This window comes from Vicugna pacos, chromosome X (assembly GCF_048564905.1).
Source record: "Vicugna pacos chromosome X, VicPac4, whole genome shotgun sequence".
Lineage (NCBI taxonomy): Eukaryota > Metazoa > Chordata > Mammalia > Artiodactyla > Camelidae > Vicugna > Vicugna pacos.
Genome location: NC_133023.1, coordinates 83700915 through 83717357, shown reverse-complemented (window position 1 = coordinate 83717357; position 16443 = coordinate 83700915). Strand labels below are relative to the sequence as shown.

General features: G+C 38.0%; 1 protein-coding gene across 2 annotated transcripts; it reads left to right on the top strand.

Annotated features, from left to right (window-relative positions):
* The first annotated feature begins 242 nt into the window (after window positions 1-242).
* UPF3B (UPF3B regulator of nonsense mediated mRNA decay) lies at window positions 243-15291 on the top strand. 2 transcript variants are annotated; one of them, XM_006215884.4, is made up of 11 exons: window positions 243-574; window positions 1465-1571; window positions 1743-1849; window positions 5249-5347; window positions 6627-6737; window positions 7755-7798; window positions 8264-8446; window positions 8837-8875; window positions 10780-10940; window positions 11276-11570; window positions 14295-15291. In XM_006215884.4, exons 1-11 carry the CDS (start codon window positions 419-421, stop codon window positions 14442-14444), a joined length of 1452 nt encoding a protein of 483 aa, XP_006215946.1. In that variant the 5' UTR covers window positions 243-418; the 3' UTR covers window positions 14445-15291. The 2 variants fall into 2 exon arrangements, with proteins under 2 accessions (XP_006215946.1, XP_006215947.1); XM_006215885.4 differs by lacking the exon at window positions 8837-8875 and having other exon boundaries at window positions 245-574.
* Window positions 15292-16443: the final 1152 nt, after the last annotated feature.

The window sequence follows — 16443 nt, the reverse complement described above, 5'->3', positions numbered from 1 at the left end:
AATTTCACTTACTTACAAATAGTAACCCTGAAATATTTACTGCTCCAGAACTCCCGGCCAGAAGCGGGTACCTGCTTTGTACGCCGGGATTTGTAGTCCGTGAAAGACTCGTTCTAGCCAAGATGGCGGACTTGCTAATGACGTGCCCCGAGGGAGTCTGGGTCGCGAGGGGATTGGGTGGTGCGGGGATTCCGCCGGCGGGAAGCTACGACCAGGTGTTACAACCTTTCCGCCGAGGGAAGCCGGACGCCCTAAAGTCTCGCGAGATTCTGGCGTGACCCAATGGAACGCTGGGCTCGGCTTATCACTAGGGGCGTTTGTTGGGGGCGGAGCTCTGCCCGGAGTGGGCCGGGAGTCGTATGTGCCCGGCGTAGCGGCGTTTAGGCCAGGCTGCTGCTTTAGGAGCGAAGCCGAGGCCATGAAGGAGGAGAAGGAGCATAGGCCTAAGGAGAAGCGAGTAACCCTCTTGACTCCCCCAGGAGCCACAGGCAGCGGCGGTGGGGCTTCGGGGGACAGTACGAAAGGGGAAGATAAGCAGGATCGGAACAAGGAGAAGAAAGAGGCATTGAGCAAGGTGTCTGGCCGGCTGTTGGCCCAGGAGAGGGCGGGACGGTTCCGCCACCCGTGGAGGATGGTTGGGAATGGGGCTGCCCTCTTCCTCTCCCAATCTCTTCCTCTATTTCTTCACTCGAGTGAAAATCGCATCACCCTGTCTCATCCACTCGCCCGAAATCGGGGAGCCCCTCCTGACCAAGCTCCAGGATGGGAGTGAGGGAAGGCGGGGTGGTTTCCAGACAAGGATTTAGGTCAGACCTGTGAGATAATGGGAGCGGGGAACGAGAGTGAAGAGAATGGGGAATTAAAAGGTTAACTGGGGGGAATTATTAAATAGTGAAAGGCCATTAAGGGTGGGAGTAGTTTGTGATAGGAATATTAATGTAGGTTACTTAAGGGAGTCGGGGGTAGGAGTTAATGGTTTGGGGGTCAGGTCGGGTGCATCCTGTTTTGGGAGCAAAGAGGGAATTTTGGGTATTATTTAGAGTTTTGAATTCTTTATGCTGAATGAGGAAGGATTTTGTTTTAGGATGTGTTGGATGTGGTAGGGAAATGTTAATAAAATCAAGAGTTCGTGGCACCCACAAAAGACCAGGATTGGCATATTAATTTCTTACCACTACATCTATTGAAAAATGGGTGATAGAAAATGAGGCGAAAACCTAGTAAATTGCGGGGCTTCGGATTAACTGAACCTTAAGTTTTCCTTGCTCCAGGCAGTTCTCACTTATGAGAGTTTTTTTTTTTTAATCGATTTACTATTATGTTTTACTAATCATTCTGAACATTCTTCTGGGTTTTTATAAGTGATCTCATCTTTTAAAGGCCAGCTTTCTTCAGGAACAGTGATTCAGATATAACAGAAAATGTGATTTGTACTAATTTTATTTTCCTTATTCATCTCTTAAGGTGGTAATTCGGAGATTACCGCCCACTTTGACCAAGGAGCAGCTTCAGGAACATCTTCAGCCTATGCCTGAGCATGATTATTTTGAGTTTTTTTCTAATGATACTAGGTAAAATAAATAAATAAAAGAGGGCGGGGGTAAATGAAAATGGTTTCTTCCATTCTTTTTTATCCTATTGTTTTCCATTTGATTTTTGAACCTGTCTCTTTAATATATGCATACTTGTAATTCAGCCAGACACCTGCAAGCACATTTACATAATTGCTTTCCTCCCTGCAGTCTGTATCCTCATATGTATGCCAGAGCATACATCAACTTTAAAAACCAAGAGGACATTATTTTGTTCAGGGATCGTTTTGATGGTTATGTATTCCTTGACAATAAAGGTGAGTCCTTTTAACTGAAGGGGAGTTTCTTTGTCATTTGTATGTTTAAGACAATATGTGCATCAGTGCTTTTTCAATGCCTTCATGGCTTTTCTAAAATCCTGGGTGATAAAATGAGCAACATTTAAAGAGTTTTACACATTTGATAATCTTATTACAGCCTTATAAATAGATAATGTGACTTTTCACAGCCCTTATGTATTTTTATTAACCTATTGTTTCTGTAGTTTGATCAACCGAATGAAATTGCCACTGTTTTCTCCTCCTGTGACAATTTTTTTGCCCTGTATTAGATGATCCATTGTTTTGAAGATTTACTAGTTTCATCAGTGATACTGATAAATGACCCTTTAAACTTGTATGACAAGTTTTAAATATTTACTTTTCATCTTGCTTCAAGGACCAACACTTATTTAATTCAAATTCTTTATGTCAATAGTTCTCAGTTGGAGTACTGTTCAGCATTCTAAGTTGTATGTAATTAAAACATCAAACTTGATGATTTCCCACCTTCTGTTCAGGAGAGTTTATAGGGAAGAAAAATTTCAGCTTTAGCTCTGATTTTATTATCTGCCGCTTGCAACATTTAGCCAGAGAAAGTCCAAGCTGCCATTTGCCACTTTTCTTTTGGCTTTGCAATCATAAATGAATATGTGTCTTTTTATTAGAATGTTTTTTCAGTGTTACTTCAAAGTTGATAAAAATGAAATCTTTGTCAGGGAATATGCCAGTAAAAGTTGAAGGACTGCTACTGTGTTTGTCCAGCTTTTATTAATCCCCCCAAAACCAGCTATTTCTCCACTCTAACTTTAGTAGATAGCAGTGATTTTCTGGAAATCTGAGTTGTGTTTAACTTTTCCCTCTCTTTTTTATCTCTTACATTTAAACGAGTGATGGATTTTGTCAATTTATTGCCTTTTAATATCTTGTTCATCTAGACTTAGTAGTACTTTCACACTTTATGTCTTCATCACCTAATGCTTAGACAACCACTGTGTCTAAACTTACAGGATTTTCCATTTTTTCCATTTCTATATAATTCAATCTGTTATATTACCGTGAAATTAATCTTTTTGAAAATAGTGACTTAAGATAGCAGTTGTGAAAAAAAGTCCAAATTCCTTAGTCTGGTAGTCAGCATCCTTGATAGTTTGGCCTCACTTGTTTTTTTCAGCCTGTCATCCACAATTTCCTTCTGCTTCGGTCTGGTTTATCTATTCCTCAAATATATCAGTTATTAAGGTAATCTAATTCTGCATTCACTAGGATTTCTAAAATCTTGTTTCCTTTTGTGACTGCTTTGTGATGCTTAATGATCAGTTCTAGTAATGTATTCTGGTTTATGTTTGCATGTCAATGATTTAAGGGTATTTTATACCTTGTATGACACTATTCTATAACAGGGTCTGGTATATTTTTCCAGTAGTCATTTGGGGTTTTTAAAAATTATTCTTGCGATACATATCATAAAATTCAGTGGTTTTTAGTATATTCACAAAGATTTTCAACTATCACCACTGTGTAATTCCAGAATGTTTTCATCACTCCAAAAAGAATCCTATATCCATTAGCAGTCATTGCCCATTCTCCTTTCCCTCTAGGCCCTGGCAACCACTAATCTACTAACTATGGATTTCCTTATTCTGGACATTTCACATAAACAGAATCATACAACATGTGACCTTTTGTGACTGCCTCTCTTACTCAGTATGTTTTCAAGGTTCATCCATGTTATAATATGTATTATAACCTCATTGCTTTTTTTGTTTCCATTTTTTAAAATTGTAGTAAAATACACATAAATAAAATTTACCATCTTAACCATTTTTAAGTGTGCAGTTCAGTAGTTTTGAGTTCATTCACATTGTTCTGCAACCAATCTCTGAAACTTTTTCATCTTGTAAGACTGAAACTTTGACCATTAAACAAATCCCCATTTCTCCTTCCCCCGAGCCTCTGGCAACTACCTTTCTACCTCTATGAGCCAGCATTCTGTCTATGAAGTTGCCCATTCTAGGCACCTCATAAAAGTGGAATCATATAGTATTTGACTTTTAGTGACTGCCTTATTTCACTTAATGTAATGTCCTCAAGGTTGATCCATGTTGTAGCATGTGTCAGAGTTTCCTTTTTAAGACTAATATTCCATTGTATGTATATACTACATTTTCTTTATCCATTCATCTGTCAATAGACATTTGGCTATTGTGAATAATGCTGCTAGGAATGTACAAACCTCTGTTCAAGTCTCTGCTTTCACTTCTTTTCAATATATACCCAAAAGTGAAATTGCTGGGTCATATGGTAATTCTGTTTTATTTTTTTGAGGAACCACCATACTGTTTTCCATAGCAGATATACCATTTTACATTCCCACCAGTAATGCATGAGGGTTCTAATTTTGCCACATCCTGTCAATACTTGTTATTTTCTGTTTTTCCCCCTTTGATAGTCATTGTTCTGACACGTGTAAGGTGCTATCTCATTGTGGTTTTGATTTGCATTTCCCTAATGATTAGTGAGGTCATATTTTAACCTTTCATATGCTTGAGCATATGAACATCTTTTCATTTGCTTGTTGGCCATTTGTATATCATCTTTGGAGAAATGTCTATTCAAGTCCTTTGAACATTTTTTAATCAGGTTATTAGGGGTTTTTTGTTGTTGTTAAGTTGTAGGAGTTCTTTAGATATTCTGTATATTGACCCCTTATAAAGATAGATGGTTTGCAGATCTCCAGTTCCATCAGTTTCCTTTTCATTCTGTTGATTGTGTCCTTAGATACACAAAAGTTCTTAGTTTTGATGTAGCACAGTTTATCTATTTTTTACTTTTGTTGCCTGTGGTTTTCGTGTCTCCTGTTGTATTTTTTAATAACAGCTTTATTGAGATAAAATGCACATGCCATGAAATTGACCCTTTTAAAGTGTACTCTGCTTCCCACAATCTAATTTTAGAACACATTTATCACTCCAAAGAGAAACCTCATACCCATTAGCTGTCACTCCCCATTCTCCCCACCACTACCCCCCAGCTCTAGCCAAGCACTAATCTACTTTCTGTCTCTATAGCTTTGCCTGTTCTAGAGATTTCTGATGTATTTTTTAAATGAAAATTAGTTTGTAGATATTTCCCCCACGCATCACAATGTCACACCTTAGAAGTCGAATTTAAATGAATGTTTTACTTCCCTCTCATATCTTTTCATTATGTTATCAGTATGAATTGGGAGCTCCTTTGGTAACATGTTGATTTTAGTTGTGCCAGTGTGATTTATGCCTGTTGGGAGACTCTATTCAGATCACTGTCATCAAAGGAGACCTAGAGAGCAGTGGGTTGACTTGTATCCACTTTTGACGTTTTCTTTATTATAGCAAGTGTGGTATTTTTTCTAAACAGGTCAGGAATATCCTGCCATAGTAGAATTTGCACCTTTTCAAAAAGCTGCAAAAAAGAAGACTAAGAAAAGAGATACTAAAGTTGGGACTATCGATGATGGTACAGTATAGCTCTAGTTCTGTAATGCTATTGCTATGGGTTTTTTAAAATACTACCTTTGTGGGAATTAATTGGACTCCAATCTTTTAAATTAGGAAAACATGAAATAAAGTTCATGCAAAATGTAACTCACTGATGAAAGCTTTGCTTGTTAGAGTGGAGGTGGGTTTCTGTAAATCACCTTAGGTTTGTTGATTACAAGACAATGGAAAAAAAAATCAGATGTTTCAAAGTACAACTCCTTGAGGCCCCTTACCATTTTTACAATGATTTATTTGACTTTTGGTTTTCATTTTTATAAAGAGGAAGAGCTGTGATGGAAAAGTTTCTATACTTGAGTAGCTTAATATAAAGTAGCTGAAGTGGCCAGTCTTGTTTTCTAGGCTTTGAATATGCAGTTAACTGCACACTTAGTAATTACATTGAACGGAAATACTAGAACTAAAAAACTGAAGTAATTGCCATTTAAGGGAAATTGGATCCAGATTTTGAGATCTCTGTAATGTAGCTGTTGGATAAGGACTTCACTGTAGTATTTTATATCAGATTGATTTGTAGAATCAACTAGTTTGGTTTCCATTATTTATTACTATAATGGGCATTTTATAAAGAAAACACAGAAAAGACTTGACACACAGCTGCTTATTGATTATATCATAGATTCAGACCTGGAAGACTAGATCAGGGTGACATGCTCCACAGCGCATGCTCCAAATACAAGCACTATAACAACTCATGTGTTACCCTTCCTGATGTCAGAGTCATCTAGGAAAGAATTCCAGGAGCTATCGTCACCTCTAGTGCCACATCTAGGACATTCCCCCTCATTTACCTTTTTGGAACACCTGATTTTCATATGCTGAGTTTAACTAAAGTGAGGTATATATGCAGGAATTGCTTACACACTACACACAGTACTCTCTGAAAGTCCCGTAACTGTAGCTTGCAGTTCTCCCATAAGTGTGACTCTGGATTAGTAGGAGCAGTGATTTTTAAAAGCGAAGTACTTAACATTCCTGGAGGTTGTGTTATAATGTGTAGTGTCTCATTTTCCGTGACTCCGTGTTACACCAGACTCCCTCAGTGGGTATCCCTAATAGGAGTTCTGAGAGTAAGTGACTGATAAAGCCCTAAATAGTCTATCTTAAGGGTATGGGTAGGTTTATTTTCAGTCTTCCAGGAAGTAGAAAATTATCCTCTTTGATAAGTAAATATCCTAGATATTTCCTATTTTGTTTAAAGTCTGCTATATTTTCTATTTACTTAAACAATTATTTAGATCCAGAATATAGAAAATTTTTGGAAAGTTATGCTGCAGATAATGAGAAAATGACATCTACTCCAGAGACACTGCTAGAGGAAATAGAAGCAAAAAATAGAGAATTAATAGGTAAGTGGGCAAAAGGAATTAAGGGCAACAGCTTTTTCATCAGAAGACTTATCAGACTCCCACTTCTGTCACTTGCTAGCTGTGTGACCATAGGAAAGGCACTAACTTCTTTAAGACTATGTTTCTTCTACTATAAAGTACAGAAAATGCCTGCCTCACAGGATTGAGAATGTATTGATAAGATGGGGAAAATTCTCTGACTTATTTAGTGCCACACAAATGTACACAAATGTAAAAACTTTGAAGAGTCATATGGGACCTTAAGATGTTGGTAAGCCTTTGAAGATCAATTGGTGTTTTCTAGTAATAAGTTCACATTCCTAAAAAATTTTTGACCTGAAAATACTAAAAAATGAAATTAATTACTGCAAAATGGAACACTTCTTGAGAAATTCTAGCTTGGATGTTGGTTTTAGTTGTAAGTTATGACAACTATATCAGCTCTAAACATAAACATAGCCTCTGACACAAGGTTTCTAATCTTAGGAACTTATCTGAAGGAAGTATGTTTTTCAAAAAGCTTGCTATGAGGCTAGATAGCATTGTTCAGAATATTGAAAAATGAATTAAATATTCTTCTAAAACTTGGATTTTATTAATGGACACGTAGTATAAGACCACCTCTGATAGTTTCTGTAGAATAAACTCCCAGCAGTGGGTTTACGGGGTTAAAAGGTTAGATATGTGTAGCCCCTTACCCTAATTTGTTCCCAGTTGAACAGATTTATACTCCTATCTGTAAAATAAGAGAATGTCCTTTGCACTTAATTCTGACAGCAGGAATTACTCTTTTGAAAAATTACTATTTTAATTTGAATTTCTTAACTTTTAAAAAAGTATTTTAAACCTTCAGGATTGAAATAGAATACTGTAAAACTTCTTTCCAATAATATAGTTGTTAATTTAACTGTTTAAGGGGTGTGGTTTTCCTGCCTCGGGTGGTTGGCAGGGAATGTCAGAAAATGGAATCCTTTCTAGGGGTTGATAAATATTAATAATCTGTTTACATTTATGTAGCTAAAAAGACAACCCCACTTTTGAGCTTCCTGAAAAACAAGCAGGTAAACCTTTTGTTTTTATAGTTCTCTCAATACTTTTATTTCATTGGTTCACATTCTGTAAACATAAGAGCATTGGGATCCTATAGGAGAAATAGCTGCTTTTTTTTTTTTACCATTATTCTTTAAAGATTTGGCTCATCGGTCTCACTTCCTGACCCTCTTCTCCACTTTGGTTGCTGGACCAAGGATTCACTCTGCAAACCCAGAGCGTCCTTAGCTTGTTCCAGAGACACTCTTGATTTCCTGAAAGCCTCAATTTATAGCAAGGCAGCCGTGGGAGACTCTGATACCAGCAGGCCCTGGTCTTTCTTCTCTCTCATTCTGAATGGGATGGGGAGGGGCTTAAGGAGGTAGAAAGTAGGAAGGAAAGATGACACAGTTTAGTGGGTGCCCAACGTATCTTCAGGATTAAGTTTCTGGTGGTGATTATCTTGTTTGAAGGCTTGTGCTGATGTTTTCTTCTAGAGGATGAGAGAAGAGAAAAGAGAAGAAAGGAGGAGGCGAGAAATAGAAAGAAAAAGGCAAAGAGAAGAAGAGAGGAGGAAGTGGAAGGAAGAAGAGAAACGAAAAAGGAAAGATATAGAAAAGCTAAAGAAGATAGACAGAGTTCCAGAAAGGGACAAATTAAAGGATGAACCAAAGATTAAGGTATGAAAATAAACTGACTGCATGTTGCTGAAAATTGCATGTATCTACTTCTTCAAATATGCATGCATCTTGTGTTGGTGTAAACAGTTTTCTGGTTTTGTTTTTGTCTTTTTTTGGGGGGGGGTGAATCCATAGAAATCTTTCCTGTAATAGTATTATTTTTAAAATTTAAGACAATTGAAAAGATTAAGTAGTTTATAGGGTATTTCTTCAGTGCAGATCTGTGTTATTTTTAATCATTAAAAATGTTCAATTTTTGAATTATTATTCTCTCAATTCTTATAAATAAGGGCTTAGGGCTGGCTGGCATGAATTACGGGTTTTATTCAGCTTTTCCTTCATATTTGATACATGAAGTTGCCTCATCTGTTTGTTTTCCACTGTCTTCAGGTACACAGGTTTCTGTTACAAGCTGTGAATCAGAAAAATGTAAGGACCAAGTACATGATACAGAGCACCTAGTATCATGTCACACACACAGGTCTTAGTTAATAAGTCCTTTTGGTGGTGGTGGTAGTGTTATTACCTTTAGAAAACCCCTTCAGACTGACCTGAGTCTTCTTAAAAGCTGAGCCATTTTAATTCCTACTTTAGAAGGGAGCCCAGATGACTTCCTGATGCTCTGCTGCGTATCCAGAAGCTTCAACAATATACAGCTAGAGGACAACCATGCCTAAAGAGCTCTTTCTCTTCTTTTTATATGCCTCTCCTAATTGGCTGCCTTGTGGGAGTCCTAGGGATATACATCCTGCATTACATCCTTCCCCTTCTCACATGATTCCCCATGTGATCTTCTTGCATCTACCTGGGAATCTGTGAGCAGCAGATTCTGATTATCGCAGTGCATGTCGGAAGAGGAAAGCCTGTAGAAAGATCCCAGCCTTGCTGCTTCCCTTCTGAGGGCATGGCTTGGGCAGCCCTTGTTCCAACGAACTTCTGGAGAAGTACTTGTACATAGTACTTCAGAGAAAGTCAGAGAAAGATCTCACAGAGGTGGTGGCAGGGTCTCCTTTTACCCTCCTCAAAATTCAGCCATTTATGTGGCTAGGGTTCCCCAAGGCTCTCCAGGGCTCAGTACTGGTGATAAGGGGCTTGGCGGCAGGGTGAGGAGGTTCCCATCTTAATTCCTTCTAGCAGTCTCTCTGTCCGCCATGCCACAAGTGACTTGACTTGCTATTATCAGCAAGGCAGAAGGTAGAGCCAGCCATGCTAGAGACATTCGTTAGTGTTCTTATTAGAGCGGTGAACATCTTGGCTTCTAACAAAGATGTTCATTAGAGAAATAAGAACACTTCCACTGAAACCTGCACATGGTATCCTCACTTTACACTGGTGCCTTCTTAGTGTCCAGTTTGGACTCGCCATTTGCAGTGGCTGTCTGTGTGCTGAAATACTTCATGCTTAAGTCTTGTGGTGCTTTGCCTTTTGCTTGGTGGCTTGTATGATGCCTTCACCCTGAGATGAAACTTTATATGATGCCTTCACTCTGAGACTTGAAATTCTTCTGTTTAGCCTAAAAACCTCTCTGAATATCCAACACCTAGGGGTATTCTAGAGAGATTTGTCGTAGTGGCATGGGAAAGAAACTGTTTTGTCAGCAATTTGGACTACATAAACCACTTTTATTTTGGAATTGCATTCTGTCATAATATGTATTCTATATATATATTATATATATATATGTATATATGTAATATATATATGACATTGAGCAGAGTTCCTACTCGGTAGAGATGGAACTTCACAATTCTATTGTATGAGGTATTTGAATTTTTAAATCAAATGCCAAATAATTCTTGTTTTTCATCTCTAATGATAATATGGTTGTACCATCATAAGTATGTTACTTCTCTCAGACTCAAGGCAAAATTATTCTTGCAATGGATCTCTCCTTTGGTGACCAAGGTATTTGTCATTCTAATTACTACATAAAAATAGTCCAACAGTAATGGTCTGTCTGCCTAGCATTTTAAATTCATGGCATATTTTCCCATCAAGTTATACTGACATGCTGGTTTGCTACAGAAGGCATACTTGGAAGTGTGCACTGGTCCATTTAAAGGTTGACCCACTGAAAGCCAAAGGAGTTTTGATCCTATTGCCACAAAGTGATTAAACCACTTCATTTGAGTGGATAACACTTTCACATTAATAGCGTCCTTTTAGCAAATTGCTGCTCTCGTGCATTAGTTGTTCACCTGAAAGTTTGAGTACCTGCAGAGATAGGGGCCTTCTATAGCCTAAACTGAAAATATTTAGTGTATTGTTCTCTTTGGTAGAATCAGAAGACAATGTCCTACCCTTCAAAATAAACAAATTTGTTCTCTTTAAAGCTGCTCAAGAAGCCAGAAAAAGGAGATGAAAAAGAATTGGACAAAAGAGAGAAAGCCAAGAAATTGGACAAAGAGAATCTGAGTGATGAAAGGGCCAGTGGGCAAAGCTGTACATTGCCCAAGCGTTCTGATGGTGAATTTAAAGATGAAAAGCCTAAGAGGTCGGTAGTCGGGGGGTCTTTGGTACATTTGTTTTCAACATGTTTCTAGGTGCTAGTTTTACTGCTATATCCTGGGCTTGTGTCTGAATTAAGATAACATGGTTTTCCAAGGAGCAGAGGGATGAGGAAAGATTTCAAATATTTTAGTATCTTAATCTGGGTGAATGACTTATGGGTTTTTTTGTTGTTGTTTTTCAAAATACTAGTGGTTTTTTTTTTTAATGCTGCTCCAAAAGTACAACATCATTGTAGTGGCCAAGTCAGGAGCAGAGTGTTCCTTCATTTGTGATTAGGAGAACTTCGAGGGTACATTCTCAGATTTGTTCTTCATGCAGACCGGAAGAGGAGAGTGCCAGAGACTACAGGGAGCGGGAACGAGATTACGAACGCGATCAAGAGCGCATCCTTAGGGAAAGAGAGAGGCTGAAGCGGCAGGAAGAAGAGCGCCGGAGGCAGAAGGAGCGCTATGAGAAAGAGAAGGCTTTTAAAAGAAAGGAAGAAGAAATAAAAAAAGAGAAAGAAGCACTTCGGGATAAAGGAAAGAAGACTGAAAGTACCGAGCCAGTAGGCAGCTCAGAAAAAACTGAAAAGAAAGAGGAAGTGGTTAAGAGAGATCGCATAAGAAACAAGGTGCCGTTTTTTGTTAAACTTGTTTGTTTTCACAAGGATTTTTTTCTTTTCCTGCAAGTGTAAAGGACTAGCTCGTTGTTTGTTACAGAATTTTTAAAGAGGAACTTTAACTATCTGCACCTTTTCTGTAGTCGTGGTGGGGTCCTTTTATTAACTGCTTATTGAAATTTAAAACACACAAAAGTAGAGAGAATAGAGGAATAAAATGATGTACCCATCACCCAGCTTCAGCAGTTATCACCTCATGGCCAAGCTTCTTTCTACTCTACCCCATCCTACCCCTACTGGATTATTTTCAAGCAAATCCTAAACAATTTCTTCTTTAAATATGTCACTATTAAGAGTAAAGACTCTTTTTCTTAATAAAATAACAGCATTTTCACACCAGAAAAAAAACTTGACAATAATTCCTTAACATCCTGCCTACTCAGTGTTCAGATTTTCCTAATTGCTTCATTAATATCTTCTCTGTAGGCTCTAAATAAGGTCCACAAATTGTATTTGTGAAATGTCCCCTTAACTCTCTTAATCTAAACACTTCCTCCTCCTCTTGTTTTCCTACCACTTATTTGTTGCAGAAACCAATTTGTCCTATAGAGCTTCTAACAGTCCAGGTTGCCTAATTACATCCCTGTGGCATCATTTAACATGTTTCTCTACCTTCTTTGTTCCCTTGAGAACTGGTAGTCATATCTAGAGCAGAGTCAGCACATTTTTTCTGTAAAGGGCAAGATGGTAAATATTTTAGGCTTTGTGGGCCATGTGGTCTCTGTCACAACCAGTAAGTTTAGAAGAAAAGTAGGCATAGACAACATATAAAAGAATGAGCCTGGCTGTCTGCCAATCAAACTTTATTCACAAAAACAGGTGGCCCCTCACCTAGAGGCCTGAATATATTCAGGTTCAATGTTAGGCAAGAACATCTCATAGGCGGTGGTGTGCAGTTCCTATTGCATCATATCAGGAAGCATATAATATCTGAGTGTACTTTTAGTGTGATGTTAAGATTGATCAATAGCAGTTGTATTGTGGTTATGTGATAGGATGTCCTTGCTCTTAGGATATACAAGCTGAAATATTTAGCAATGAAGGGTCATAATGTCTGTCTGCACTTACTCTCAAATGGTCTGCAAAAATAATGTGTCTGTATGCGTGCGTGCATGTGCACACATTAGAGACAGAAGAGGCACATGTGACAAAAATGTTAACAATTGTGAATTTAGGAGAAGGGTATGAGGTATTCACTGTACAAGTTTTACAACATTTCTGTACATTTAAAAATTTTCAAGATAAAAAGTAGAAAAAAACAACTGATTGGTTCGGGTATTTGAAGCCTGATCCATCTATTATACAATTTTTTATTTTTTTATTTTATTTTTTAGGTTATTTGTTTACTTATTTTTTAAAGGAGGTACTGGGGACTGAACCCAGGACATCCATTGTGCATGCTAAACATGCACTCTACCACTGAGCTATACCTTCCCTCCAATTGTAAGACATTTTATCATCCTTTCTTCTAATGATTTTGCTTAGATTCATTATTTCATGGTGGGAGATTGGAAAACAGTCATATACATATATATTCTGCCTTTACTGTTGCATTTATTATCTGATATTCTACAAAGAGGAATTTCCCCTAATCAACTATTTGGTTAGCCTAAAATTCAGTTTACACAGGAAAGGCAAGATAAACACTTGATCCTTTACCTTTATTTACAGTATTCAGAGTAACAGCAACTTCTAGGGGTTATCAATGAGTTTTGTTCTGTTCAGTCTTTAAGAACTTGTGGATTTAGAAATATTTGGTGTATTCCAACTTGTTATTGTCATTTATTGTCCTTGTTGATATTTAAATTGTCCCATCTTTGCACAATGGAGCCCCATCATCCATTTCTTTAAATACCACGCAGGAGTATCATATGCTTTACCATTTCATCTTGTGAAAATAATGAAATATTTTGCTGTAATTATTCACTTGAGAATAATGCTTTAAGGCTAACTTTAATACAGCAGAGAGGAAGGGTAAGGAAGGCTCATGTCATGTTTTGTTCAATTCAGAAAAAGACCTATGTATTTAAGTTTTCCAGGATCATACTGTCATAAACCAAACACATGACTTGAACTGAAAGGTACATGGTGAGTTTATTGAGGCTTATTTAGGAACCTGAGATCTAAAGTGCCACCTAGAGAGCCTCAAGCTGGGCTGTTACATTGTCAAACCTGAATTAAGAGACAGTCATGTTTGAGGTAAGTTACAACGATCTGAGCTCATAACTTCAGGGAGGTCTCCACTTAAGACTGCATTCTTTATAATTGTTTCTAACTCCTAAAATTTTCTTAGGTGGTGGTGCATTTTTAAGTCAATTTACTAATGGGGATGAGAGATGGACAATGGCAGTGGCTTTTAAGTAAAAACTATTCAAGTTCATTCAAGCTGAACCATCTTGAGATGGTTAAGAAAATTAGGCAGTAGAGTTATCAAAAATTTATGCTAGGCATATAAAATATTGCTTATGAAATGGTTGCTTTCCTTTGCAGATAGGGGAAAGGAAGTGGGCAGTTAGAAGCAAATTAACTGTCAACACTTACTGTCACGTACTGCGCCCTCACATTTTTGGTCTTGTATGAGTTTCTGGTATATATCAATACATAACTTATGCTCTGAAAATCTCCTGTAAATGCTTAGTAGCTGTGTTGTAACACTAATATTTCATTTTACTGTAGGATCGCCCAGCAATGCAGCTTTACCAACCAGGAGCTCGAAGCCGAAATCGACTCTGTCCCCCTGATGACAACACCAAGTCTGGAGATTCAACCATAGAAAAAAAGCAGGAAAGTGGTATTAGCCATAGAAAAGAAGGAGGCGAGGAGTGATAGGTCTGAATGGCTTTAGGTGTCCTGACTGTCTAGGCAGCCAAAGAGCACGTATTAAGCAATCCAGAAGTGCCTTCAGGGCAAAGGAATAGAGAGAGAGTAAGGGGGTCGCTGTGCTGGTGGGGTACACTGCAGAGGAGTGTGTTTTGCGTCAAAGCAGGAACCCAATTGCAGGTTCAGATTGGAAGTACAATTTCATTTTTTATGCAGTTCCTACAAATTAATTTTAAAGTGTCAGACAAAGCTGAGGGAGAGGACATGCATTGTAATTTGCAGGCAGGAAATGTCAAGAGAGGACTTAATTAGGTATGACACGAGAAGAAGAAAAGAGAACTGGCTCCAAAATCAAAAGGTTTTGTTAATCCTGGATTGAATTTTTGTAATTTCAGTGGAGCAGAGTCACTTTGAAGTCTTGTTCAGATCTAGTTATAGTCATTATTGGTGAGAACTGTCGACTTTGTGTAGTGTAGAAGCAAGAAGCATGTAATTGTAATACAACTAGAGTGAAGGATATAACAAATTTTCGCTTAAGGAAAAATTCAAATAGTCATGTCTATATCCTATGTCCTAAAGTTTTAGGATTAGTTTTAGCTTTTTGTTTGCTTACGTAAGCTTAGCATAAAAATATTTTTAAACATCTCCTTTTGCCTTTAGCAATTTTTTTATCAGTAAAGTTTAACCCTTATTTGGTGCTTGACAATCCAGTCTTTGTTTTATCTTAGGTCTCATGAGCTGAGTGCATACCCTCTCCAGGAAGGAAACTGCACCAATATTTGTTCCTGTTAAATAGCAACTCTTAGCCTTAGCTTGTTTTGCATTGATGTCAATAAATATCAACATCACTCAAGTATGAAGCTAAGTGTGTTTATTAACTTTACTAAATAGCTATTAGTTTTGAGAAATTAAACTTCTGATACTTAATTAATCTTTTGAGAATTCTGAAAGTGGATGAATGATATTTGTTTCTGCCTTCACTAGCACTATGCCTTTATTTTGCCCACCAAGAAGATCAAATCATGGTTCACTACTCTTGTTCCAAAAGAACCAAAATGTTTGGACAACATCCTTAAGCTGCTGCTTCACTTCCATCCTGCTAGCTTCTCCTAATGTCAGTTAGGAGTCAGTTTAGGGGTCAGTTTGCCTTTACTCAATAAGTCACTGCTTTATGTTTACTCAGCTTTTACAAACCAGCATCCCAAGAGGCAGGTAAAGAGGAAGAGCCATCAAGGTGATTCAAAGAGAGTAGTCCTCATCTGGGAGAGAGTACTGAAATAAGGGAAGGGATATTTTCAAGGAGGAGAGTGGCTGGCAGTGTCCCATGCCACAGAGAGATTAAGGAAGAAAAGAAACATGAAGGGTTCACGTTCACTGGATTTGGCAGTACTGAGGCATGAGTGAACTGGTGAGGCAGAAACCACGTTACAGTGAGGGGTAAGTGGCAGGTGGGAAGTGGAGATGGGGGCAGTTGGATATACAGGTCTTGGAGCTCAGAGAAGAGATTTGGGCTGGAGATACAGATTTGGAATTCATCTATTTTCAGATGATCATTGAAGCCATGGGCCTGGATTTAGTCAGGGGGAGAGAGTAAAGAAAGAACAGAAACAGACCTAGGGCCCAGCCTTAAAGAACGCTAAGGATACTATACAGGTAAGGAAATGTATCTATAAAGACAGAAAAGGAGTAGCCAGAGAGTAGGTGAAAAACCAGGAAACTGATATTATCTAATCCAAGAGAAAAGAATGAAGAAGGAAAGGGGAGTGGCCATCAGGGCTGGATGCTGCTGGAAGGTGGAGTGTGATGGCTGAAAAAAGGCCATGGGATTCGGTGACTTACAAATCACTGATGATCTGGAATTACGAAGACTAGAAGCCAGACTGGGTTGAGAATGGAAACAGCATAGACAACCTTTTAGAGAAATTTGGCAAGGATGTTGGTGAAAGATTTTTCTAAAATACAAGAAATACTGAAGCATGTTTAGAAGCCAAAAGGAAAGCTCTGA